Source organism: Gorilla gorilla, chromosome 10 (genome assembly GCF_029281585.2).
Source record: "Gorilla gorilla gorilla isolate KB3781 chromosome 10, NHGRI_mGorGor1-v2.1_pri, whole genome shotgun sequence".
Lineage (NCBI taxonomy): Eukaryota > Metazoa > Chordata > Mammalia > Primates > Hominidae > Gorilla > Gorilla gorilla.
In genome coordinates, this window is record NC_073234.2 from 132619117 (window position 1) to 132646282 (window position 27166).

Here is a 27166-nt window from a genome sequence, read left to right on the forward strand (position 1 = left end):
GACCTCAGGTGATCTGCCCGCCTCAGCCTCCCAAAGTGCTGGGATTACAGGCGTGAGCCACTGCACCCGGCCCGTCTCTTTCATTTATTCTGTAGCCTTAGTGTCTTGGACAGGACCTGGCACCTAGCAGGGGCTTGTTTTGAAAGAATGAATGAATGAATGAATGCTCACAAGTACAACTGGCCAGGAAGAGAAATATTTAAAAGGACTTTTTTTTTTTTTTTTTTTTTTTGAGACTGAGAGTCTCACTGTGTCGCCCAGGCTGAAGTGCAGTGACGTGATCTCGGCTGGCTGCAACCTCTGCCTCCTAGGTTCAAGCGATTCCTGTGTCTCAGCCTCCTGAGTAGCTGGGATTATAGGCACATGTTACCACACCTGGCTAACTTTTGTGTTTTTAGTAGAGACAGGGTTTTGCCATGTTGCCCAGGCTGGTCTTGAACACCTAGGCTCAAGTGATCCACCCATCTTTGCCTTCCAAGGTGCTGGGATTACAGGTGTGAGCCACTGGGCCCGTCAAAAGGGCTTTTTTTTTTTTTTTTTTTTTTTTTTGAGATGGAGTCTTGTTCTGTCACCCAGGCTGGAGTGCAGTGGCAGGATCTTGGCTCACTGCAAGCTCCACCTCCCAGGTTCATGCCATTCTCCTGCCTCAGGCTCCCGAGTAGCTGGGACTACAGGCACCCGCCACGACGCTCGGCTAATTTTTTGTATTTTTAGTAGAGACGGGGTTTCACCGTGTTAGCCAGGATGGTCTTGATCTCCTGACCATCCGCCTCAGCCTCCCAAAGTGCTGGGATTACAGGCGTGAGCCATCGCGCCCAGCCTTTTTTTTTCTCTTGAGATAGGGTCTTGCTCTGTTGCCTAGGCTGGGGTGCAGTGGTGCCATCATGGCTCACTGCAGTCTCGACCTCCCTGGGATCAGGCCATCCTCTTGCTTCAGCCTCCCAAGTAGCTGGGACCACAGGCGCATGTCACCATGCCCTGCTAATTTTTAAATTATTTGTAGAGACAGGGTCTCCTTGCGTTGCCCAGGCTGATCTTGAACTCCTGGGCTCAAGCAATTCACCCACCTCAGCTTCCCAAAGTGCTGGGATTATAGGTGTGAGCCACCACACCTGGACTTAAAGGCTTTTGACAACCCAGGGACTTGTGACCTTAAAGGCAATGATATGAGTCTACTGGCCACGACAGTATGTTTTAGAGACTCCTGTGTCATCGTAAGAGGAAAACAAAGAAGATGCCAAATTCAAGAAATGAGTGTATGCCTTGTGTTGTTGAAAAAAGAGACAGCTGAGTCCCCACCCAATTTAAAGTAAAGGGCGTCCAGGGGTGCTTTCCAGGGGTTCTGTGGCAGGGACTGGGGCGGGGAGCACTGGGAAGTGAAATTACGATCAAGGTTGCCGTGCCATAGAATTCAAGTAAGGTTTAAATCATGAGACCCGGTCACAGTCTCCTGGTGCCTCAGCCTGTTTCCAGCAATTTCTAGAGGTTCGATGAAATTGTCAAAATCATGTGAATTATAATTTGTGTTGATGAAAAAGCCCCCAGCCATTTAGGGGATGAGAGAGCTGGTGGAAAGGACACAAAAACTGAGCGCCAGACCTCCACCTAGCTCCAGGGGCGATCCCATTCTTCTCCCCACTTTCCTAAATGAGCAGCGTTCAAACACTTTTGTAGAAGAAACCCTTGCCCTAAATCTGATGCTAAACCCCAGTAGGTAAAAAACAAACAAGACAGATACTTCTGGTAGAAATGTCACAGCTCCGGCCATGCGCGGTGGCTCACACCTATAATTCCAGCACTTTGGGAGGCTGAGGCAGGCAGATCACTTGAGGTCAGGAGTTTGAGACCAGTCTGGCCAACATGGCAAAACCCCGTCTCTACTAAAAATACAAAACTTAGCCGGGTGTGGTGGTGCATGCCTGTAGTCCTAGCTACTTGGGAGGCTGAGGCACGAGAATTGCTTGAGCCTAGGAGGTGGAGGATGCAGTGAGCTGAGACTGTGTCACTGCACTCCAACCTGGAGTACAGAGCAAGACTCCATCAAAAAAAAAAAAAAAAAAAAAAAGCAACTTCCCAGAGGTAGGAGCCATCATTACACTAGGGGGTGCCCCAAACAGAAGCCGGCCCCCAAAGCAGGCGTTTCCTCCCACACCGGACAGGGCCTCAGGGTTCCCCTGGAGAATTCGTTAAAATGCAAACTGCTGCATCCTAACTCCTGAGTTTCAGATCCAGCAGGTCTGGGGTGGTCTGGGAATTTGCATTTTGAACATGTTCCCAGATGGTGCTGATGCTGCTGTTTTGGGGACCCTACCGTGGGAAAGCCAGACATTCCTGCCCAGTGGGACCTAGAAGAGAGGGCTCTTCCTGCCCCTCACCCAGGGATGGAGCCAGCTTACTCATCGGTGTCTTTTTTGCTCTCTTCAATGAAGGCAATGGACTCAGATCTAAGGCGGTTGGTCACTTCGTACGTTCGCAGGGTGACTCCAAAAATATCCTCATGGTATCGGTTGTCATCCTAGAAGACAGAAACAGCCAGAAAACAGCTCTCAAATGCCAGATAAAGGCTTGGAGCAGGGGCAGACTCGCCTGACACCTGGAATGGAATATCCCTAAGGAAGATGGTTCCCAAAGAGATGAGGCTGAAGCCAGTGTCCCCGAGGTACCTTTGATCTCGAAGACTCTGCTCAGCAAAACTGTTCTCTGGGATGTGCGGCAACTGTTCTCTGGGACGTAGCCCAGTTGGCAAAGAACATTTAGGTTGCCATCTGGAAACACCGCTGCTGCTTGGTGGATTCTCAGGTGAAAAGGAGCGATGAGGTCAAATGGAAACCTCACCATTCCCCCTTTCCTCCCTCCAACGTGCTCTTGCAAGTTCAGGTCTGGGCAAAACTGGGGTTAGTGTGAAATAGCCCATGAGACCAGAAGAAAGGGGAGGAAGGAACAAGTGGCCGCATAGCACTCAGGGAACTCCCCACAGCTACCCACACTGGAGACTCCGTGGGCATGCATGAGTTTTTCTGAAGATGAGCATCTTTGCTCAACATTGCCCAGAAAGAAGCAAGCAAAGAGAAGAACCTCCCCTGGAGTCTCAAGAAACAGCCCAAACGACGACTGACTTGTGACATCTGAGAATTTACCAAGCTATGGGAGCTCCTGTGGCGGGCAGTCAATATTCTCAAAGGGCAAGGGATCAAACAAAGAGAAAATGCATCTCAATGCTGAAGAAGGGCAGTGGTTGGGAGTGTGCGTCTGGCAAGGCAGGCATAATCGTGCACTAGGTTCCAGCCTCCCTTGGTCCTGAAGGTTTTGAAGAAAGTCACCCATCTGTAGAGTGGGTTCATTTTCAGTTGGGGTTAGTTGTTTTTTTTTTTGGGGGGACAGAGTCTCGCTCTGTCACTCAGGCTGGAGTGCAGTGGCGTGATCTCGGCTCACTGCAACCTCCACATCCCGGGTTCAAGTGATTCTCCTGCCTCAGCCTCCTGAGCAGCTGGGACTACAAGCATGCGCCACTACGCCCAGCTAATTTTTGTATTTAGTAGAGACGGGGTTTCACCATGTTGATTGGCCAGGATGGTCTCGATCTCTTGACCTCGTGATCCACCTGCCTTGGCCTCCCAAAGTGTTGAGATTACAGGCGTGAGCCACTGCACCCAGCCATTTTTTGTTTTGTTTTGTTTTGTTTTTTTGTTTTTGTTTTTGAGATGGAGTCTCACTCTCGTCGCCCAGGCTGGAGTGCAATGACACGATCTTGGCTCACTGCAAACTCCACCTCCCAGGTTCAAGCAATTCTCCTTCCTCAGCCTCCCAAGTAGCTGGGGCTACAGGTGCCCGCCACCATGGCCAGCTAATTTTTGTATTTTTAGAAGAGACAGGGTTTCACTATGTTAGTCAGGCTGGTCTCGAACTCCTGACCTCAGGTGATCCTCCTGCCTTGGCCTCTCAAAGTGCTGGAATTATAGGCGTGAGCCACCGAGCCCAGCCGGGGTGAGTTTTAAACTCTCTTCTGCAAAATCCTGGGGAATCTTTAAAAGTGTGTCTCGAGGGTCACACTAAAGAGACTGAGTATATAGAGGGCTCCACAGTTCTCCTCGGATCTCTTTGTGCAGTGCCCAACCTGCACAACTACATGGGGCAGTGCTGCAGCTTCTGGGGCAGGAGAAGTTAGGTTAGAATGGTTTCTGTCTAGCTACCAGAGGTCCACTCACTCGTTATTTTCACACACAGCCTCCAGTCATATTTACTACACCTGCCTGCGTGCCCAGCCATCCTTCTACTTTCTCTGTCATTGTTTGGGACCATCTATATCCTCTACCCTCAGTGGTAAGTGCAACGAATGGGAGCAGGGATATCATCATGGCTCCCCTAATCATCAAGACAGGTTGGATGAAAAAGGGGGGATAGGAGAGTGGATGTAGGAAAAGGGACCTGGGAAGTCAGCCTGTCACTCACCCTCATCCGGCTGATGAACACGCCGGCGTCCTCTGCCGAGAGCTTCCCCTGCTGGGTCATGATGCGCTGGATGGCTTTGAGGACATCAGCAGCCATGGTGACGTCCCCACAGACGTATATGTGGCCCCCTTGCTCCTTCAGGGCTCGGTACACAGACTCCGCCAGCTGCTCCTGCAGGATGTCCTGCACGTACTTCTGCAAGGAGCAGAGAGCAGTGAGAAGGGGCTGGGCTGTGCAACGTGCCTGCCATAGCCCATGTCCTCCCAGGAAGCAGAGCCTGACTCAGGGGCTTGTGGGCAGGTAGGATCTTTTGTGAGCTGATCCCAGGGAACAAGAGTGAGGGACTGGGAAGAGTGAGATAGAGAAGGTGGGAAAGTCAATTGGAGGGTGTGGGAATGCACTGTTACCCTCTTTGGATAACTGGAGCTCAGCTCTGCTAAGGACCCCCCAGGGAGCTGGATAGACTGCTTCCCAGAATCATCCCCTGGAGAGGGGAAAGACGGGGAGCATTCACTACCCACTTCTCTCTCCTGGTGGCCAATGGTCATCGGGTGTTAACACCTGCACATTTCCAGATGTGCAGCTGGTTACTGCAGGCATTCTATGTTACAGTGCCAGGGAAGCCCTGGGCCGATAGCAAGAGATGGGGGTGAGGTGAGGGGCCGCCAGCTTCCACCTCTGCAAAGCCGGCTGCTGTAGCGATAGCAGAAGGAAAAGGTGGGCTAAGGAGGTGTGAGGTGGGCACAAGGGGTGTCCAGTACAGCTCCAGGGAGCTCATTTGTTCAGGATGTCTTTAACTTGTCCAGGAAACTCCCGCTCTGAAGCTGATATTTAGCTGGAACATGCTGGCATGGCTGTAGCGACTCTTAAGACTGAGATACTCCCACCCTAGTAGTCAGACACTGCCCAGACTCTCTGAGTGCCTCCCCAACCCGCCACAATGTCCTGACTCCTTCCCTGGGACCCCCAGACCTCCCCAAGATCCAATGGAGCTTTAGTTCTGTGGCCCCTGTCCATTCTGACTAGTATTGCCTCTTATGGGCTGTTAAATTTATTTGTATTTATATATATATATATATTTATTTATTTATTTTTGAGACAGAGTCTCGCTCGTTGCCCAGGCTGGAGTGCAGTGGCATGATCTCAGCTCACTACAACCTCCGCCTCCCAGGCTCAAGCCTTCCTCCTGCCTCAGCCTCTTGAGTAGCTGGGACTACAGGCATGCATCACCACACCCGGCTTTTTTTTTTAGTAGAGATGGGGTTTTACCATGTTGGTCAGGCTGGTCTCAAACTCCTGGCCTCAAGTGATCCACCCACCTTGGCCTCCCAAAGTGCTGGGACTACAGGAATGTGCCACTGCGCCCAGCTAATTTTTATATTTTTATTAGAGATGGGCTTTCACCATGTTGGCCAGGTTGGTCTCGAACTCCTGACCTCAAATGATCTGCCCGCCTTGGCCTCCCAAAGTGCTGGGATTACAGGTGTGAACCACCGCACCCCGCCTAAATTTTTTTTTTTAATTTCTGTTTTTAAATATTTTTAATTTTTATTTCTAATTATTTATTGTTTAGAGACAGAGTCTTGGTCTGTTGCCCAGGGTGGAGTGCAGTGGCACGATCACAGCTCACTGAAGCCTTGACCTCCCAGGCTACCCTCCCACCTCAAGCTGCCCTCCTGCCTCAGCCTCCCAAGGAGCTGGGACCACAGTCATATGCCACCACGCCCAGCTAACTTAAATTTTTTTTTTTTTTTTGTAAGGACAGGGTCTCAGTATGTTGCCCAGGCTGGTCTTGAACTTCCAGACTCAAGTGATCCTCCCACCTCAGCCTCCCAAAGTGCTGGGATTACAGGCGTGAGTCACGGTGCCTGGCCCCACATTTTTCATTATGGTAAAAACGTCATGTAACATTTACCGTTGTAACCACTTTAAAGTGTACGACTCAGTGGCATTAAGTACCCTTCTCAGTGTTACGGGATCATCACTATCTGGTTCCAGAACTTTTTTCTTTACGCCAGATGGAAACCCCATGCCCATTTGCAGTTATTCCCCATTCTCCCCTCCCTCAGCCCCTGGCAACCACTAATCTACTCTGTCTCTATGGATTTGCCTATTCTGGATATTACATATACGTTGAATCTTATAATATAGGCTGTTAAATATTTTATTTCATCACATATATATTTTTGAGATGGAGTCTCACTTTGTCACCCAGGCTGGAGGGCAGAGCGCGATCTCAGCTCACTGCAATCTCTGCCTCCTGGGTTCAAGTGAGTCTCCTGCCTCAGCCTGCCAAGTAGCTGGGACTACAGGTGTGCACCACCATGCCTGGCTAATTTTTGCATTTTTAGTAGATGGCCAGGCTGGTCTCCAACTCCTGACCTCAAGTGATCCACCTGCCTTGGCCTCCCAAAGTGTTGGGATTACAGGCGCTCAGCCTGTTAAATATTTTACATAGATATTTTCCCTACCCATGCTTTCTGAAGTACAGAGCAACTTCATAGAGGGGAAATCAGGAAGCTCAAGAGTGAGGGTGAGGGGTTTCTGAGAGTGGGATGTGCAAGTGTGTACACACATGAGTGTGTACCAGTGTGCATGTGTGTTGGGCTGGGCTGGGGGGTGGGCTGCTGGGGGTTACCTTTGGTTTGTCTGGCTCCCGGGAGTAAGCGGTGTACAGCTCTCTGAAGACCCCCTTGTTCTTGGCCTGCAGGGTCTCTTCCCTGTAGATATGATCTATCTTGGATTGCCGGCACCCGAAGACCAGGACCATAGGGCAGGGGTTCATTCCTGGGGACCAGGAAGATCTTATGTCACCGATGGCTCTCTGCCTGATGTGTGGGGTGGCTGAGGTGCCAGGAATGGGGTACTGAGACCTTAGCATGCGCCATGCGGATAGAGGCTCACAAACACTAGGACAGGCAGGTGTATGAGTGCACACACATGTACACAGGTGCTCACATGCACGCACATGCACACACATACACATGCACGCACTGAGGAAGGAGGTGAAGTGTGTTCAGATTTTAGTGGATCTCCCTCCCAGGTCTCAATCCTTCCTTCTGCTCCTTGACTACTTAGGAGCCCCCACCTGATGCCCAGACTCTGGGCCTAAGACCCAAACCTCTGGAGCTAGACGGCTTGGTTGAAATCTCAGCTCTGTGATGAAAAGCTTACTCAACTTTTTTTTTTTTTTGAGATGGAGTCTAGCTCTGTCACCCAGGCTGGAGTGCGTGGCACGACCTCGGCTCACTGCAACCTCCACCTCCCGGGTTCAATCGATTCTCCTGCCTCAGCCTCCCAAGCAGCTGGGATTACAGGTGCCTGCAACCGCGCCTGGCTAATTTTTGTATTTTTAGTAGAGATGGGGTTTCACTGTGTTGGCCAGGCTGGTCTCGAACTCCTGACCTTGTGATCTGCCCGCCTTGGCCCCCCAAAGTGTTAGGATTATAAGCGTGAGCCACTGTGCCTGGCCTTTTTATTTATTTATTTTATTATTATTATTATTTTAAGATGGAGTCTCACTATGTTGCCCAGGCTGGAGTGCAGTGGTGTGATCTTGGCTCACTGCAACCTGCAGAGTGAAAACTGCAGAGTTTCACTCTTGTTGCCCAAGGTGGAGTGCAATGGCACTATCTCGGCTCACTGCAACCTCTGCCTCCCGGGTTCAAGCGATTCTCCTGTCTCAGCCTCCCGAGTAACTTGGATTACAGATGTGCGCCACCACGCCTGGCTAATTTTGTATTTTTAGTAGAGACAGGGTTTCACCATGTTGGACAGGCTGGTCTCAAACTCCTGACCTCAAGTGATCCACCTGCCTCAGCCTTCCAAAGTGCTGGGATTACAGGCGTGAGCCACCGCACCCGGCCACGATGTACTCAACTTTCTAAGCCTCTGCTTCCCTATTTGCAAAATGGAAGTAACAGGACTGTTGTGAGAAATGAATGTGAAACATTACAACTCTGCCTGATACCTGGCAAGTACTTTATAAATGTTAGCTAGTCCGCTAGAATGACAGTTTCATGGGGGCAAGTTTTTACTGACTGATTGATTTGTTTTTGTAATCATCCCTCAAATCAGTGGAAAGGTTTTCATTTCTATTTTAGTTGCTTTTCTGTCTTGTTCACTGCTATGCCCCAACGCCTCCAATAGTGTTTGGCACTCATTAGGTGCTCAATAAACCCTTGTTTTATTTTATTTTATTTTATTTTTTTCTGAGACGGAGTCTCACTCTGTCACCCAGGCTGGAGTGCAGTGGCACGATCTCAGCTCACCGCAAGCTCCGCCTCCTGGGTTCACGCCATTCTCTCACCACAGCCTCCCAAGCAGCTGGGACTACATGTGCCTGCCACCACGCCGGGCTAAATTTTGTATTTTTTAGTAAAGACAGGGTTTCACCGTGCTAGCCAGGATGGTCTCGATCTCCTGACCTCGTGATCCGCCGGCCTGGGCCTCCCAAAGTGCTGGGATTATAGGCGTGAGCCACCACGCCCGGCCAATAAATCCTTGTTTAACGCATGCCACAATTTGGGTTTCTTTCTCTCTCCTCCCAAAGCTGATCTGCTGTGTCTTTCACATAGCACTTGCTTTTGAATAACAGTCTTTGCAATAATTACATAAGCATAGCCATTTGATAAGGACTAATGCCTACCTTTTCCAGGCTACTGGATTTTTTTTTGAAGAGATCACATCTTAACAGTCAAAGAAATGTCCTCTGAGCCTGGAATTTCAGGCCCCTGGGACAGGCTGTTTGGATTACACCATGAACTTCACCTGTGGGTCAGGCTGGTGCTACACACCCCAGCTTTTCTGAGGCAGTGACGCCGTGGAGAGACACCTTCACTGTTCTCTAGGCTGCTGAGACACAGCTGGACCTCCCCAGGTCCGGGGGTGGGAACCAAGTGGCTGCTGGATGTAACCCACCTTTGTGTTGGATATCAAATTGCCGCTGTTGCCAGAAGCTTCGGAAAGGGGCAATGCCAGTGCCCGGTCCAACGAGGATGCAGGGGACTTGGGGGTTCCGGGGCAGGTGGAAGCTGGGTGCTCTGGGCAAGGAAGAGGGGGTCAGAAGTCTTGCAGAGCTCAAATCCAATCAAGAACAATTGAATCTTAGGTAGACCAGGTGGCCATCTTCGGTAGACATACAGTGAGACTTACGGCTCTTCAGCCTGGGCCAGGTGCCCCTTTCCAGGGTGGGAGTCTCACCGATTAGGGGAATTCCAAAAATGGGGGGTCCTCAAGTTCTGGCTATTTCTCCATTCCCCAATTCTTCTCACTGCTGAGCTCAGCAAATTCAACCCAGGGTATCTCTATACTGGCACCCTGGTCACTTGGGGTGAACACTCCTTTGTCGTGGCACTGTCCTATGCATGGTAGGGTATTGAGCAACATCCCCGGCTTCCACCCACTAGATGCCAGGAGTACATGTGAGTTGTGACAACTCATAATGTCCCCAGACATTGTCAAATGTCCCTGGGTGGCAGGGGTGGGGTGGGGTGCTGCAAAAATCACCCTGGTTTGAGAGCCACCATTTTTTTTTCTTTTTTTTTTGAGATGAAGTCTCACTCTGTCACCCAGGCTGGAGTGCAGTAGTGTGATCTTGGCTCACTGCACTCCACTTCCCAGGTTCAAGCAATTCTCCTGCCTCGGCCTCCCAAGTAGCTGGGATTACAGGCACCCGCCACCACCCTCGGCTACTTTTTTTTTGTATTTTAGTAGAGATGTGGTTTCGCCATGTTGGCCAGGCTGGTCTCGAACTCCTGACCTCAAGTGATCTGCCTGCCTTGGCCTCCAAAAGTGTTGGGATTACAGGCGTGAGCCACTGCGCCCAGCCCAGAGCCACTGGTTTAACCAACCATGAAATCTTTAAATCAAGGAGTCACAGACTTCAGTGTGTAAAACAATCACCTGGGGATGTTCAAGGTGCAGATTCCTGGGCCATACAGTACATCTGGGCTCAGGACTCTATGTTTGAGACACCCCAGAGGACTCTGATGCCAATGAGATTTGGATCATTATCAATGGCATGTGGACCATATTGTGAACATTCTAACCTCAATGGTTGAGAAAAATGATTGGCCAAAGTCACTGTTCAGGTAGAGAAGTTATTGATCGACAAAACATGTTAACTATAACTGGTCTAAGATCAGCTATAGCCTTTACAGCTGAATTTGGGAGGAAAAGCTCCACTGAATGGGGGTGATTGGATTTTTTCCATCTCTAGGAAACTGGTACTGATTGGGAGTGAGCAGTAGAATTTGGCTAGAATTTCCACTAGCCCATACAGTCCATGAAGGTGGAGACTGTATTTGCATGGTTTTCCCCGATAGCTCCAGCACCTAGCCCAGTACATGCCCAAATGAAATGTGTGTTGCATTGACTTGACATTGACCAGAGGACTTGCCTAGCTTGCTGTGCTGCTCTGATCTTGTTTCCTTAATAACTAAGAGAGATGCAGGACATTGGTCTCCATCGTGTGTCACCCAGTCATCTCTCTAGAACCCTTCAGACTGGTCCACCTACCCCAACTTGCGACGTCAATATGCAGATTTGAGATGATTGCTCATTTTTCTCCACTTATTACTCACCCTCTCACGAAACAGGGGACCACTTCGTCAGCCTGTATCCGGTTGAGCCAGGAGGAGCACACGCCGTGGTGAATTGGTCCTTCTCCATCTAGCAGAATAACCAAGGCAGTCAGGGCCACCCACTGCTCCTGAGCACGGCCTCCCCTCCTCCCTCCAGTGCAAACTACCCACAGGCTCAGTGCCAAGTTTATCCTTTGGAATTCCTCCCCAGGATCCCTTCCTCTGAAGGGCAAGAGGAAATGGTATAGCTGGGGTGACTTCGTGTCTGTGCAACCACCCAGGGTTCTATTGGGTAGGGGTGGGTCGGATTCGAATCCTTCCCTATTGAAGGGTGCTTTTGGTGGCTTGCTGGGCTCCTGGGACAGGCATTGTGCATTTTAATTGCTTTATCTAGGAGGAAAAATACAGGGCAGAGCTTGGGTTATCTGACTTACAACCAGCTGGGCATGATACAGCAGAGCGCTCTCCCAGGGAGTGAGTAGTGGTGGCTTGTTCTAGTTGCTGCTTTGGGGATATTAGGGGGCGCCATTGTAAATACACATCTTGCCTCTTTCCTAATTCTGCTCAGGCTTGGCTCTGCACCAGGGGACAGTTCACCTGCTGCTTCTTCCCCCAGTTTTCTGGTCTTGGGGATGAGTTTCTTCCCAGGGATTTGGGATTTAGTGTGCAGATGGTGGTTTAGGGAACCCTCCAGAGGCCCCTTGGGGGAAAATGCAGCCGAGGAGGCTCTCCCAGTGCCTCCGCCCACCTCGAGTACGGTAGGAAACGATGGCCACAGTGAGGTGCACTTCATCAGGGTACATGTCTGGGGAGGAGCTGATGGAATAGTAGCGGGGCTGCAGCAGGGACAGCTGGGTCAGGAGCAGGGTGGCCGGCATCTGGATAGATGGGAACTCCTCCAGCACCTCCACGATGGTGGGGTTCTTGCCCCATTTCCATTCCTCATACTCCTGCAAACCCTGTGCCAAGGAGATGGACAGAGACAAGCTTGAACCCAGCTGCCACATACTTCCCATGAGGACCTGAGGGGGTCCAGGAAGAAGGCAAAATAAAAGTAACAGTTGGCAGGTGCCGTGGCTCATGCTTGTAATTGCAGTGCTTTGGGGGGCCGAGGAGAGAGGATCACTTGAGGCTAGGAGTTCAAGGCCAGCCTGGGAAACATAGTAAGACCCTGTCTCTACAAAAAATTAAGAAAAATTAGCTGGATGTGGTGGTGGATGTCTGCAGTACCCCAGTTTCTTGGGAGGCTGAGGTGGGAGGACTGCTTGAGTTCAGGTGCTTGAGGCTGCGGTGAGCTATGATCATGCCACTGCACTCCAGCCTGGGTGGCAGAGTGAGACCCTGTTGACAGACAGAAAGAAAGAGAGAGAGAGAGAAAGAAAGGAAGAAAGAAGGAAGCAAGGAGAAGGAAAGAAAGAAAAAGAGAGAGAAGAAAAAAGCAAGAAAGAAAGAAAGAAAAGAAAAAGCGAGCAATAATAGTTAACACTTGAATAGCAATTATTCTGTGCTAAGTTTTGATTCTCATGAGGACCTTATGAAATAGGTATTACTGTTTCCCCATTTTATAGATGAGGAAACTGAGGGTCATAGAGGTCCCATGGCTACTAGGTGGTGATGCTGGGTGAAACTGATCCTTGCTCTAGACAGTGTGTCCTCAGAATCTGTGTTCCTAGTCACTACACACTCCTGAAGTCAAGAGAGACGCACTATGGAAGGGAGTCATGACTCATGCAGGGAGTGGCAGGCATTCAGTGGAGACCTGTGATTTGTTGGTTGCAGAGTCTGGAGATGCATCTTTGGAGAGCTTGGGTCATGTTCATGATGGTGAGTGACAGCCCCGGAAAATCAGGTTGGGGTGTGTGGAGGACCATGTTTGGGGACGTGTTGACAGCAAAGCCCAGCTGTAACCAGGCAACAGAGGAACTCTCTGGAGCTCTGGAGTTATTTTTCCTTAATCTCAGAAGACGCCCTAGGCAGTCTCTGATTGCTGGAACAGAAGGCTCAGTTTCTGAGACCAGGGTGCAAGTGCACTGTGTAACAAAGATTTTCATCATGTTCCTAAAGACTGTCCTGGCCTTATTTATTTATTTTTTAAATTTTTTTAAATTTATTTTTTTTGAGATGGAGTCTCACTCTGCTGCCCAGGCTGGAGTGCAATGGCACGATCTTGGCTCACTGTAAGCTCCGCCTCCCAGGGTTCACGCCATTCTCCTGCCTCAGCCTCCTGAGTAGCTGGGACTACCAGTGCCCGCCACCACACCCGGCTAATTGTTTGTATTTTTAGTAGAGACAGGGTTTCACCGTGTTAGCCAGGATGGTCTCAATCTCCTGACCTCGTGATCCACCCACCTCGGCCTCCCAAAGTGCTGGGATTATAGGCGTGAGCCACCGCGCCCGGCCTGTTCTGGCCCTATTAATAGGCGATGGCATCCTTGACATTGTGCTTCTCAGACCTCCAGCCTGACTGGCCTGCAGTTGCAGGAGCAACATGGACCAAGAGCCCTGGCCTCTCAACTCTTTGAAACTGACATCACCTGAAACTGACATCCATCACCCTGTTGGTGCCAGGCCTGGCTTCCCACAGGCTGCTCCCTGCCAATGACCAAGCACAGGAGTCTCCAGGGCTACTCAAGGACCTTGCTGGGCCTTCCTTAAACTGCACTGCTATCTAGAACGTTCCCATCCAACCTTTCTTCCTTTTCCTTTGGTTGGGGTTAGATTTGTTTTGAGGTCTGATGGTTCTCCCAGCCTTATCTGATCCCTTTCCATTTTCTGTCACACAGGTGTTTCCCCTAATAAAAATCCTTTCTCATTTAATCCTGTCTTGAAGTCTGCACTTTTTGGAAGAAATGAACTAATACATATGGGTTATGTCAAATTCTGCTATCTATCATCTATCTATCTATCTATCTATCTATCTATCTATCTATCTATCTAGAGACAGATTCTCGCTCTGTCACCCAGGCTGGAGTGCAGTGGCATGATCTCGGCTCACTGCAACCTCCGTCTCCTGGGTTCAAGCAATTCTCCTACCTCAGCCTCCCGAGTAGCTGGAATTACAGGTGCCCACCACCACACCAAGCTAATTTTTGCATTTTTAGTAGAGACGGGGTTTCACCATGTTGGCTAGGCTGGGCCCGAACTCCTGACCTCAGGTGATCCTCCTGCCTTGGCCTCCCAAAGTGCTGGGATCACAGGCATGAGCCACTGTGCCCGGCCTATTTATTTATAGAGATGGGGTCTTGCTTTATTTATTTATTTACTTATAGAGGTGGGGTCTTGCTCTTTCTTCCAGGCTGGAATACAGTTGCAAGATCGTGATTCACCACAGCCTTGAACTCCTGGGCTCAAATGATCCTCCCACCTTAGCCTCCTGAGGAGCTGGGACTACAGGCATGTGCCATGACGCCCAGCTAATTTAGTTTTTTTGTAGAGATGGGGTCTATGTTGCCCGGGTTGGTTCCAAACTCCTGGCCTCAAGCAATCTTCCCATCTCTGCCTCCCAGAGTGCTGGGATTACAGGCATGAGCCACTGTGCCCAAATTCTGCTTTAAATAAGGTAAAAACAGTGCAATCTAATAAGGTACCAACAGTACAATCTATGATCCTTCTTCCTATTAGCCACCCTCCCCCATTAATTAAAAGTTTTAAATCAAAATTATACTTGCAGATCGTCTAAAAAGTTAAATAACTTTGTAAAGCTTATGATTAAAAATAATGGTCTCCTGTTCTACCTCTGCCATCTGCTTCCAACTCCCCGGAGGTAACTACTTACAGCTCTTTAAGTGTTCCTTCTGCTATTTATTTTCATATTTCTAAATACTACGCACTCGCTAATTAGCCTCTTCCTTGCTGCCCACCATTCAATCCCCTCTCCTGGACGGCAGAAGAAAGCTAAGCCATCCTGTGCTGGGGGCTTGCTTACTGGGAAGGAGCCCCCATTGGGAGCAGTGTGGGTGGTTATCCTGGGTAGAATTCTTATTGAGCAAGGCTTTGCAGCGGGCTGGGGCAGGTGATCCCAGGGTTTCTAAGCAAGGTGGTAGAGGCTACGTTTGGTTCATTTTACAATCAGAGACCTCTGATCTCTAGTAGTCCCACCTGCAGCTCCTCTGCATTGGCAAAAGCTCATCATTTGCAGCCACATGGATGGAACTAGAGGACATCACGTTAAGTGAAGGAAGCCAGGCACAGTAAGACAAAGTTTGCACGTTCTCATTCATTTGTGGGAGCTAAAAACTAGAAGCAAATAAAGTCATGAAGACGGAGAGTAGAAGGAGGGCTACCAGATGCAGGGAAGGGTAGTGGGGAGGAGTGGGGGAAAGTGGAGATGGTTCACGGGTACAAAAATACAGTCACATAGAATGAATAAGATCTAGGCCGGGTGCAGTGGCTCATGCCTGTAATCCCAGCACTTTTGGGAGGCCGAGGTGGGTGGATCACCTGAGATCAGGGTTCGATGGTGAAACTCCATCTCTACTAAAGAAAAAACTACAAAAATTAGCTGGCCATGGTGGCAGGCACCTGTAATTCCAGCTGCTCGGGAGGCTGAGGCACGAGAATCCTTTGAGCCCCGGGAAATGGAGGTTGCAGTGAACCGAGATTGCGCCACGGCACTCCAGCCTGGGCTAGAGAGTGAGACTCTGTCTCAGAAAAAAAAAAAAAAAAAAAAATAAGATCTAGTATTTCCTAGATCTAGACAAGGTGACTATAGTCAACAACAATTTATTGTATATTTAAAAATAACTAAAAGAGTGGAATTGGAATGTTTCCAACACAAAGAAATGATGAATGCTTGAGGGGATGAATACCCCATTTGCCCTGATGTGATTATTACACATTGTATGCCTGTATCAAAACATCACATGTATCCCATAATATATATACCTACCAACCAAGTACCCATAAAAATAAAAATTAAAAAAACAAAAAACAAGAAAAAACCTTATCTTTAAACCAAGGCATGGTGAGATCCTGTTTCTTTTTCTCCTAAGCATGGGCTAAGATGGCACTAATGGAAGCTCAAGGTTCCAGAGGAAGACAGAAAGAGTTAGAATAGCAATTTCTGTTGTAGCCAGGGGACTGTTGATTCAAGGGAGTCACTCTTGCTCTGCTAGGCCTTAGAACTGGTGGAAGACCAGCCATGTTGGACCAGCCAATATGGCGACCTACAGCAAATAATGGCCCCCTTGGCTCAAGACTTCCATCTGCTGGAAGCCTGGTAATAACAGTTTTCAACTCTTTAATGACAAGGAGGTGAAAGGCGCCCCCTAGGGTTGTGCGAAGCCTGGGGACCCACCTTGCTGAGGACCAGCAGACGCTGCTTCTCCTTCTCGCTGGTAGCTAGGGAGGCAAACTGCTGCAGCTGCAGGGGCGTTGGCGGCGTGGTGATGTCCAGGTAGTACTTGAAGGCCTGGAAAATGGTGCAGGGCGGGAGGCGGTGCTCGTCTGTCCAGTTACTGATGACACCTGTGGAGGTACAAGGCAGGTGAGGGGTGGGTGTGGGAGGGCTTGAGTCCAAATCGGGGGTTCAGGTCTGCTCCTGGAGCAGAGGATGGGGCCAGGAGAGGAGGGTGGCTCCAGAGCCAAGCAACCTTCTAGCTCTCCACCTTCCATGGCCAGAATCCAGGGGATTTCATGTGTGCAAGAAGCAAATCCCAAATTAGGCAAATGAATCCAAAAAGCAAGAAAAAAACATGAAGAGAGGAGAAAAATATTAAAATAGCATGACATAGTCCACTGGCATTCTACACAACGAGCCCCCAGCTGTGTGTGACAGAGATAAGCCTATTTCGGCCCCATGTGTCTTTGCATGTTATCAGCCTCTCACCCCCTGAATGGGATGTTAGTGTTGTCATTATAAACACTAACACATTCCATATGCCGAGTACTATTATTAGTATTTTATATTAGCTCATTTAATCATCACAACAATCCAAGACAGTGTTATTCTTCGCCCCGCTGAGAAAAATAGAAGCATAGAGAGGTTAAGAAATTTGCCCGAGGTCACACAGCTCATAAGCGTGAAGTCAGGCAGTGTGGCTTCAGACCTTGTTCTAACTACTATATTGTACCCCCTCTATATACTCTTCATCCAATGTGTCCCTAAATATAAGCCTCTTCTCCATCAGGGGTTCAATCCCAAATAAAAAGCTCTATTTCAACACAGAGGAAGTACTGTCTGGGTTGGATTTATTTTTATTTTTATTTTATTTATTTATTTATTTTTTTGAGACAGGGTCTCACTCTGTTGCCCAGGCGAGTGCAGTGGTGCGATCACAACTCACTGTAGCCTTGAACTCCCGGGCTCAAGTGATCCTCCCACCTCATGCTCCTGAGTAGCTGGGACTACAGACATGTGCCATCATGCCTCACTACTTTTTTTTTTTTTTTTTTTGAGATGGAGTTTTGCTCTTGTTGCCCAGGCTAGAGTGCAATGGTGTGATCTTGGCTCACTGCAACCTCTGCCTCCTGGGTTCAATCGATTCTCCTGCCTCAGCCTCCTCAGTAGCTGGGATTACATGCATGTGCCACCATGCCTGGCTAATTTTTTGTATTTTTAGTAGAGATGGCGTTTCGCCACGTTGGCCAGGCTGGTCTCGAACCCCTGACCTCAGGTGATCCACCTGCCTCGGCCTCCCAAAGTGCTCGGATTACAGGAGTGAGCAACCATGCCCGGCCTGATGCCTGGCTAATTTTTGTATTTTTTTGTAGAGATGCAGTTTCACCATGTGGCCCACCATGTTACTCGAACTCCTGGGCTCAAGTAATCTGCCCGCTTCAGCCTCCCAAAGTATTGGGATTACAGGTGTCGGCCACCTCACTCAGTCAGGATTTATTAAGAGAGGGTATGTCTCAGCCGGGTGCGGTGGCTCATGCCTGTAATCCCAGCACTTTGGGAGGCCAAGGCGGGTGGATTGCCTGAGATCAGGAGTTTGAGACCAGCCTGGCCAACATGATGAAACCCCGTCTCTACTAAAAATACAAAAAATTAGCTGGGTGTGGTGGCATGCTCCTGTAATCCCAGCTACTCAGGAGGCTGAGGCAGGAGAATCGCTTGAACCTGGGAGGTGGAGGTTGCGGTGAGCCAAGATTGCGCCACTGCACTCCAGCCTGGGCAACAATAGCAAAACTCTGTCTCAAAAAAAAAAAAAAGAGGGTATGTCTCTCTAAAGTAGTGCCTTCCTGAGAGGTTTTCAGCAGGGCTTTGACTACATGCTACTTCACATTCTATCCTGACTTTACATCCTAGCTCTTTTGTAAAAGTGACAGTCCTGTATTGGTCTGCCAGGTAAGCTCACTGCAGTTCCTTGTACCTGACCCCTGAGCCCACCTGTGCTCCTGGATGAAGCACTGAGACCCATTTGCCTTTGAAAGTTCTTCAATATGAATGTCAAGGATGGACACTTAAGCAGGCGAGAACTTGACCTAATGAGGTAAAAAATGTGGGCTCAATCCCTAGTTGGCCATCGAGCTTCCTATAGTACCTTTTGATTCTAAGAGGAGGCAGGATCAGACTTCAGCTGTTATTTACTTGGCGGACAGTGTGGTACTAGAGATTTTCCTGAGGGCTAGTGGTGAGGATGGAAAGTGAAAAGAATGGCTACTGCTAAAGTCCGTGTCTAGTCAATGAAGGAAGGTAGCAGCCCCCTTCTCCCAGTGGTGAGCCATCAATGGCCTGGCACTATGTGCATTTATTTGCTCAGCTGGTTGGGCCAAGGTTGATCAGTCATGAGAAAGGGGGACATCTTTAGTCTCATAGGCTGTTAGCAACAGAAACCCACTCTCCTGCCTGGACTGGTAATTGGGAAGAAAGGGTATCTTCTTCCCCAGACACCCACTGCCTCTGCAGCTCCCTAGAGCAGGGAGGGGTCCCGGGAATGATACCTAAAGCCGTGTTCCGCTCCTCCAGCAGTTCCACTTTCACCGTCTGGTTGACAGGGGGCGCGTCCTCCAGCCGCTCGATCAGGGCATTCACGAGGTCCTCGTGGTTGCCAGGGAAGACACCCAGGTGGTCCCCAGGCTGGTACTGCAGCTCCTGGTTCCCGTTGGTGTGGAGCCGCACGAAGATAGTTGACCGACTGCAGGAAGTTGCAGAGGAATCATAGGACAAGGGCCAGCAGCTACTTCCTCCTTTTTTTGCTCTTCTGTCTGTCCTTGTTGGCTGCAATTCTCCTCCTTCCATTCTTGTTGGGGCCCGTGCTAACCAAGCCTATGCCCCCATCATTCTATTATTATTATTATTATTATGGTGAGATAGGGTCTTGCTCTGTCACCCTGGCTGGAGTGCAGTGGTGTGATCACGGCTCACTGCAGCCTCTATCTCCCAAGCTCAATGATCCTCCCACCTCAGCCTCCCAAGTAGCTAGGACTATAGGCAGGCACCGTCATGCCTGGGTAATTTTGGAATTTTTTGTACAGATGGAATTTCCCTATGTGGCCCAGGCTGGTCTCAAACTTGTGAGCTGAAGCAATCTTCCCACCTCGGCCTTCCAAAGTGCTAGGATTACAAGTAAGGGCCACAATGCTCAGCCATCATTGAACACTGAGGCTTTTATCAAGGTCACCAGTGAACTCCTCACTGCAAATCCAGTGGCTGGTTCCTGGGGTTCATCTGGATCTGGAAGCAGTATTGGGCATAACTACTCATTCTCTCCTTCTCAGCTCCCTTCTTTTGGATTCTAGCACCCCATTCTCAGTACTAATAGGGGTTCTCTCAGTGTCTAGCACTTCACTGGGACCACAGGCTGTGGTATCCCCAATCTGTGAAATTCTATATCTCCTAGGAATTCCAAGCCCCACCCCCTTTGGCAACCAGGGTTCCTCGTATTGTTACGGTAAAGGAAAAGAGACTTGGCTTTAAGTTCCTCCTATGCATAAATTCATCAATATTACAAAATTGAGAGATCTAAAAAGAAAGCACAGAAGGAAACTCATTGATGCCACCAGGTTATAACCTTTCTGCATTGATTTTTGTGTTTCAAGTTCAAGAGGCCTGTGCTAATCCAATAGCTTTCAATAATAAACTCTCAGAATGTGATTATTCTGGTCCTTTAAAAAGTTTCAGTACAGGCTGGGCACGGTGGCTCACGCCTGTAATCCCAGCATTTTGGGAGGTGGAGGTACGCAGATCACCTGAGGTCAGGAGTTTGAGACCAGCCTGGCCAACATGACAAAACCCCGTCTCTACTAAAAACACAAAAATTAGCTGGGCATTGTGGCATGTGCCTGTAATCCCAGCTACTTGGGAGGCTGAGGCGGGAGAATCACTTGAACCCAGGAGGTGGAGGTTGCAATGAGCAGAAACTGCACCACTGCATTCCAGCCTGGGCAACAGAGCGAGACTACATCCTCCCACCCCAACCCAAAAAACAAACAAATCCCATATCTGTATTTCAGTACAGATATACTGCATTTCACCCAACACCTGCAAACTTGAGGATCGATTACTTTGAGAAATCAAATCCTTTGCACCCTTTGAGCTACGATTGCTTTTTCAGATCTGCTTTTTCTTCATTGCCAATTAATTTTCAGTGGCTAGAGACGCTTGATATTCAACATGAAGTTTCTATATTCTCTATGGTATGTAAATCAACACTTGAATAGCCCAATGGGACTCGCTATTTAAAGGAGTTTTTGGCTCAACCGAGAACCTTTTGTGCTACAAATAGCCACCATTATTAAAAAGAGTTGAGCGGGCACATTATTTTGGGGGAGGAAAGGGTATCAAGTATTTTCTTGAAGCAAGGCATCCCCGCCCTTAGCATAGTGGGGAACTTAGCGACCATAATTGTGAATGGCAGTATTAGAGTCTGGAGTCCCACTGGCCCTCCCTGGGCAGATCTTGCCCTGTCTGGGAACTTGCACGACTGAGCCTTCTCAGAGCTCACACCAGTCTTTGGTTCCTGGGGAGCAAAAAGACATCACCTCCAGAGAGCTGCAAGAAGGAACTCGCAGAAGCCGGGGCCAGCAGGGGGCGCTGTGGGGTTTCTAATTTGGGAGCCTCCTAAGTCTACCCAAAGGAAGCCTTTGAAAGGCCCGCAAATCAATTCCCGCTTTCTTCCCAGATCATCACGATTTGTACAAAATAGAAATGCAGAGGACCCAAACTTGCTGAGCTAGCTCACGAGCACAGCCACCTCCCCCAAAGTCCTCTTGAACGAGGCAGAGGGTGGCCGTGCAGACAAGGAGCAGGCATGGGAACGTGGCTGGCAGGTGGGCTAGAATACAAGGTGGGCCCAGGCTCTGGCCCTGCTGGGAGTTTAACCAAGGGGACTGACTCTGCATGCCGCTTGCTGAGAACCCTGGCAGAATGGCTGCGGGGCCCCAGGGCACCTTGGTGGACTGATCTTTGATGCTTTGCTGGGAAGCCGACCCTCTGGGCGATAGCACTGGCTCAGAAACCAATTGTCTTAAATCTCAGTTCTGCTGAGCTTTGTAAGCAGAGAATTTTTAACATTTCATTATTATTTTTATTTTTTTTTGAGATGGAGTCTCTCTCTGTTGCCCAGGCTGGAGTGCAGTCCACCTCCTGGGTTCAAGAGATTCTCCTGCCTCAGCCTCCCGAGTAGCTGGGATTACAGTAGCCCGCCACCATGCCCGGCTAGTTTTTGTACTTTTAGCAGAGACAGGGTTTAACCATGATGGCCAGGCTGGTCTCAAACTCCTGATTTCAGATGATCCACCCGCCTCGACCTCCCAAAGTGCTGGGATTACAGGTGTGAGCCACCACGCCTGGCCTATTTTTTATTTTTTTCTTCAAGCTTGGGATACATATGGGCCATATGAGAAGTACAGGGAGAAGGGGAAGAGGCAATGGAACAGCAGCAGCCATTTGGGCCCTATTCCCTTCTCCCCCCGAGTGTCCCCTCTGTGTGACTTATGTCTAGCCACATCCAGAAGCATCACATATACACACATGCTTGGCGGTGGCTCAATGATAGGTTTGCAGATGAAAGAATAATTTGCTAATGTCCAGCATTAAATGGAAAAAAAAAAACAGAAAATGTGCATTCTTCAGTGAAAAGAGTAAATATTGTCACCTGTGAACTGCTCAAGTTAACAAGGTTCATTCATTCCACACCTGTACATCATGTGTCAGGCACTGTTCTAGGCACTGGTGAGGGAGGGGAAGGACAGCAAAGTGCCCTATTGTCATTGAGAAGTCACTTAAAGGATCTCAGATGGGGTTGGTGATGTGGATGAGTGGGTGGTGATGGGTTGAGGGGAGCAGGCTATGTCAGACAGGACGGTCAGGGAGACCTCTCTGGCGATTTGACACTTAAGCAGAGACGTGCAAAGACCTGCAGGCACAGCATTCCAGGGATGGGGAAGAGCACGTGCAAAGGCCCAGAGGCAGAGAAAAGGTGGCATGTTCAAGGAAGGGAAAGAAGGCTGGAGTGTTTGTTTGGAGGGTGGTAGTGGCCAGATCACAAGAGCCTCATGATGACCTGTCATGGCAAGGAGTTTGGAGGTTTCCTGAAGTCCAGCAGGAGACCATCAGGGGCTGTGAAGCTGGGGAGTGACAGGCTTCAATTTATGGTTTTAAAAGATTCCTCTGTGTGAGGACCCGCTTGCATAGTAAAAGATTAGGGTGGGGGTGGCCAGAAATTCACACCCTATACAAGTAGGACACCTAGTCCTAACCAGTTTTTCGCACCCTATGCAAATGGGATGCCTGGTCCAACCAATATTTTGCGTCCTATGTAAATCAAACACTGCCTCCTCACCAGGCATCTATAAACCCCGCTGCATTTCACCGTGGATCTGGCAACCCATTTCTCCAGGACCCCTCTGTGCAGCAGAGAGCTATTGTTTCTTTTCTTTTCTTTTCTTTTCTTTTCTTTTCTTTTTTTGAGACGGAGTCTCACTCTATTGCCCAGGCTGGAGGGCAGTGGTGCGATTTGGGCTCACTGCAACCTCCACCTCCCAGGTTCAAGTGATTCTCCTGCCTCAGCTTCCTGAGTAGCTGAGATTACAGGCACCTACCACCACGCTCACCTAATTTTTGTATTTTTAGTAGAGACAGGGTTTCACCATGCTGGCCAGACTGGTCTCAAACTCCTGACCTCATGATCCGCCTGCCTCGGCCTCCCAAAGTGCTGGGATTACAGCTGTGAGCCACTGCACCCGGCCCTTTCTTTCACCTATTCAACTTCCACTCTTAACCTCAAATAAATAAATACATAAAATAAAAGAAAGAAAGAAAGGAAAGATTCTTCCGTCTGCTCTTCGGAAAATGATGTTTTTAGAGACAAGCTTAGAAACCAAGAGACAAGTTGGGTGGCTATTCCAGTCACTCAGACCAGAGATGCCTATGGCTTTGCTCAAAGTGGTGGGTCTGAGATGTAGTTGAAAGACAAGGCCAAGGGCATCTGCTAAGAGACTGCATGACCCAGGCGAGGGAGAGAGAGGAGTGAGGATGACACTGGAAGTTTTGGCTAAAGCCAAATGTTGATGTCCTCTGTTGAGATGGGGAAGGCTGGAGAGAAGAAATTTTACTTGAGGGGGGATGAGACTGAAGCATTCTCCCCATCTCCCCATCAAGAACTCTCCACTGTAATGTCTGCCATTCTCCCAGACATCCCGGTGCTGACCCTGTCTACTGCTGTTCTTTCTTTCTGGACCCCCCTCCTCTCTCCTGCCTTTCTAAAGCCCACCCTCCCTTAAGAGGTTCATCTCAAGTCCTGCATTCCCCTCTTGCTCCTGACTTCTAGAACTTAGTGTCTACACCCCACACATTAGCGATCCATTATGTTCTCTCTTCTGTGTCGTTTGCTAATTGTTGTATGTGCATTAGAAAATTTATTTCCAGGCTGTGATGGTGACTGCGGTCACTTTTCTCTTTAGATTTTCAAGGATCACCCTCAAAAGGCTGCCTACTTCCTCATAAGCACTTTGTCTGCAATTAATGGTCTCTCACAGGGGGATTAGTGATATCTTGGTTGTGGCCTTTTGGGCCAGACAGACCAACTTCAGCCTCAGGCGGGCGAAAAACAGGAGAGTCATGCTTTTCCACTCAATTATCCTTTTTCTTCTTCTTTTTTTTTTTTTTTTGTAAGCCTTATGAAGCTGGAAATGGTATTAAGCTTGAAAATAGGTAGTGCTTTTAAAGCACTTTAAGCTTGAAAATACAGAACATGCTTTTTAAGAGATAAACACGGAGGTGTGACTGGGTCCTTTTTGTGCTAATTCATAACTGATTTTAATCCTACACTCCAGTTCTAACCTTGTTTGGAATATTCTCTTGCTAGTCACTTTTAGATCCGTAGCTTAGAGTCAGGTGCCTCCTCTGGATTGGTGGGGGTGGGGGCTGATTTTGGGACTTTTGGTTCCACTTAGCATTAAAACATTTGCAAGTTTCCTTGCTACTTATGTACTATGGCTTTTGGAGTAAATTCTGCAAGCTGGTCTTTCATAGTTTGTTGCTGAAAGAAATTTCCAGTAGATTATTAGGCCTTCTCATACAATGCTACTTAAATCATCCCTTCCCATAGGACCAAAATAAGTAGTAAGAAATATATTTCAAATACGGAGCCCCTCTCTGTATCAGGGACCATTATGCTCTGAATTGCACTTAACTAATTATTCAGAGATTAATTTCCCACTCCATTTCTTTAATGTTTGAGAATCGAAGAGAGAATATGAGAGCCCTGGGGCTCTGCTGTGTTGATCACTTTTATCAAAGGTTTGGAGGATTACATAGAAAGCACACACACTAAATTTGCAGGTGACATGAAGCAGGGATGGATAAGGAATACGGATGGGACTCTATGATATGCTAGTTGCTTTATGTAGCTTATTTTTAATACTCAGCAGCCTTGCAGTGCTGGTGAGGCCATCTGTGTAGCCATTTGGCACACTGACTTTGGCGTCAGATAACCGGGTCGGTGTGACCTTGAGAAAGTCACTTGTATTTTCTAGCTGTCATTGTTCCTATTTAAAATGTGTATGATAAGAGTGCCTACTTCCCAGGCTGGTTAGAATTATAAAAGATCCTGGACAGAGGACTCAGCACAGTGCTTGGAACACAGAAAGCTCCAGAAAAACATTAGCAATCTTCAGAGCTATCATTCCCATTCTGTAGGTAAGGAGACAGGGACTCAGACCACCTAAATGACTTGGCCAAGGCCGCACAGCTAGTGTGTGGCAGAGCTGGGATTAGAACCCAGGACTGCTCAACTCAAGAGCCTACTCTTAGACATCACATCTCAAATTGATCAAACCGGCTCTGTCCATCCATCTCTCTCCTTGTATAAGTAATTTTTCTTTTTCTTTTTTCTTTTTTTTTTTTTTTTTTGAGACAGAGTCTCACTCTGTCGCCCAGGCTGGAGTACAGTGGTGCAATCTTGGCTCACTGCAGCGATTCGCCTGCCTCAGCCTCCTGAGTAGCTGGGATTATAGGCCCCCACAACCACGCCTGGCTAATTTTTGTATTTTTAGTACAGACGGGGTTTCACCATGTTGGTCAGGCTGGTCTCGAACTCCTGACCTCGTGATCCACCCGCCTTGGCCTCTCAAAGTGCTGGGGTTACAGGTGTGAGCCACCGTGCCTGGCCAAGTAATTTTTCTAGCACTAATGAAGGTCTTTGCATTGGTTCCCATTGAATGGAATGTTTTTCACTTTGTAGTTACAGCAGAAGATCTTTTCAAGTCTTGATTCTTTGCGCAGCATATAGCTCACTGCAATATGCTTGGTTCACCGGGTTACCCACCTCTGTTCCCAGAGCAGCAAGGGGGTCTCTATGGCACTTTGCAATGATTGGAAAACAGCCAGTCCTTGGAATCAACATGAGCTTGTCCTTTACTGTGGGTGGCACCTGGGAGCAGAGGTGGGTAACCTGGTGAACCAAGCACAGCACAGTGAACTATGCTGTGCAAAGAATCAAGACTTGAAAAGATCTTCTGCTGTAACTACAAAGTGAAAAAGATTCCATTCAACAGGATCTATGCAAAGACTTTCATTAGTGCTAGAAAAATTATTTATACAAGTAGAGAGATGAGCAGACCTGGTGTGATCATTTTGAGAAGACGTGATGTCTAAGAACAGCAGCGACCACTTTTAATGGAAGAGCAGAACGGCCATCAGAACCGCGTCTGCGATCTCAGGCAGCATTAGCGCGTCCTGTTCAAATTGGTGATGGTAATAATAACCTCAGCACATTTGGCAGTGATCACATGCTCTCCATTGCACTGTGACCAGGTGAGAGTGACATTTCCAGCAGGACAGAGTGTGTCCTTTTACTAAAGCCAGAGGCTTGGGAAACCATCTCTTAGGAAGAATGACTTGAAGGAATCAGGCCCCACAGGAGATTGGTCAATGTTGTTGGCTATTTCCAGGTCTTTCATTTGGAAAGAAATAAACTTATTTTAGGTGTCACAGAGAGTAAAACTAGGTTTAAAATAAAGTACTAGGAAGACAGGCCTTGGTTACATTAGATAAAAAGATATTGGTTATATTGGATATTAAGCTAATTTCTAACACTTAGGACTTCAAAACACAGAGTGGGCTGTTTTGTGAGGTAATGAACCTCCCATCAACCCAAAGAAATTTAAGCAGAGTGTGGGTAGCCACTTTTTAGCACTCCATTAAAAAAATTATCCACAATAGGAAATACTTGGACTAAGTGATTTCCAGCTAAGATGCTGTGGTACAATGAACATGTGGCGAATCTACAGGGGTGTGGTCTATTGTTAAAAATCACTCAGAAAACCTTTTTCTTCCCTCTTTTCATGAGACCAATACCATCTCCTTTTCCCACTCCTTCGGTTGGAGCTAGGCAAAAGGAAAGCAGGAACCCCAGACACTATAAAGCAGCAAGGGGGTCTCTATGGCACTTTACAATGATTGGAGAACAGCCAGTCCTTGGAGGCCACAGGGCTTGTCCTTCATCTTGGGTGGCATTTGGGAGAAGAGGTAGGTAACCCAGTGAACCAAGATGTTCCTACCTGGATTTAGGGCTCTGGAGGTTTTGACGGCTAAGGAGCCGGGCAGCTGAGACTCGCTTTTTGTGGACATTGGATAGACCTGTGGGGAGAAAAACAACAGTCTTCCTGAGAAGGGGTTGAATGTTCCATTAAAAACTCCCCAGGTGGGGCAACGTGGCTCACGCCCATAATCCCAACTACTTAGGAGG

The 27166-nt window shown here is 48.5% G+C and overlaps 1 protein-coding gene across 3 annotated transcripts in view; it reads right to left on the reverse strand.

Annotated features, from left to right (window-relative positions):
• NOS1 (nitric oxide synthase 1) overlaps positions 1-27166 on the reverse strand; it is a 153750-nt gene that overhangs the window by 7536 nt on the left and 119048 nt on the right. For all 3 annotated transcript variants that reach the window (XM_055358126.2, XM_055358125.2, XM_063694384.1), the window contains 9 exons: positions 26979-27057; positions 18918-19111; positions 16330-16499; positions 11782-11992; positions 11034-11121; positions 9370-9491; positions 7088-7236; positions 4450-4644; positions 2397-2515 (listed from right to left, as the gene is read on the reverse strand). In XM_055358126.2, coding sequence (XP_055214101.1) covers positions 2397-2515; positions 4450-4644; positions 7088-7236; positions 9370-9491; positions 11034-11121; positions 11782-11992; positions 16330-16499; positions 18918-19111; positions 26979-27057 — 1327 coding nt within the window. The remainder of the gene's footprint in view (positions 1-2396; positions 2516-4449; positions 4645-7087; positions 7237-9369; positions 9492-11033; positions 11122-11781; positions 11993-16329; positions 16500-18917; positions 19112-26978; positions 27058-27166) is intronic.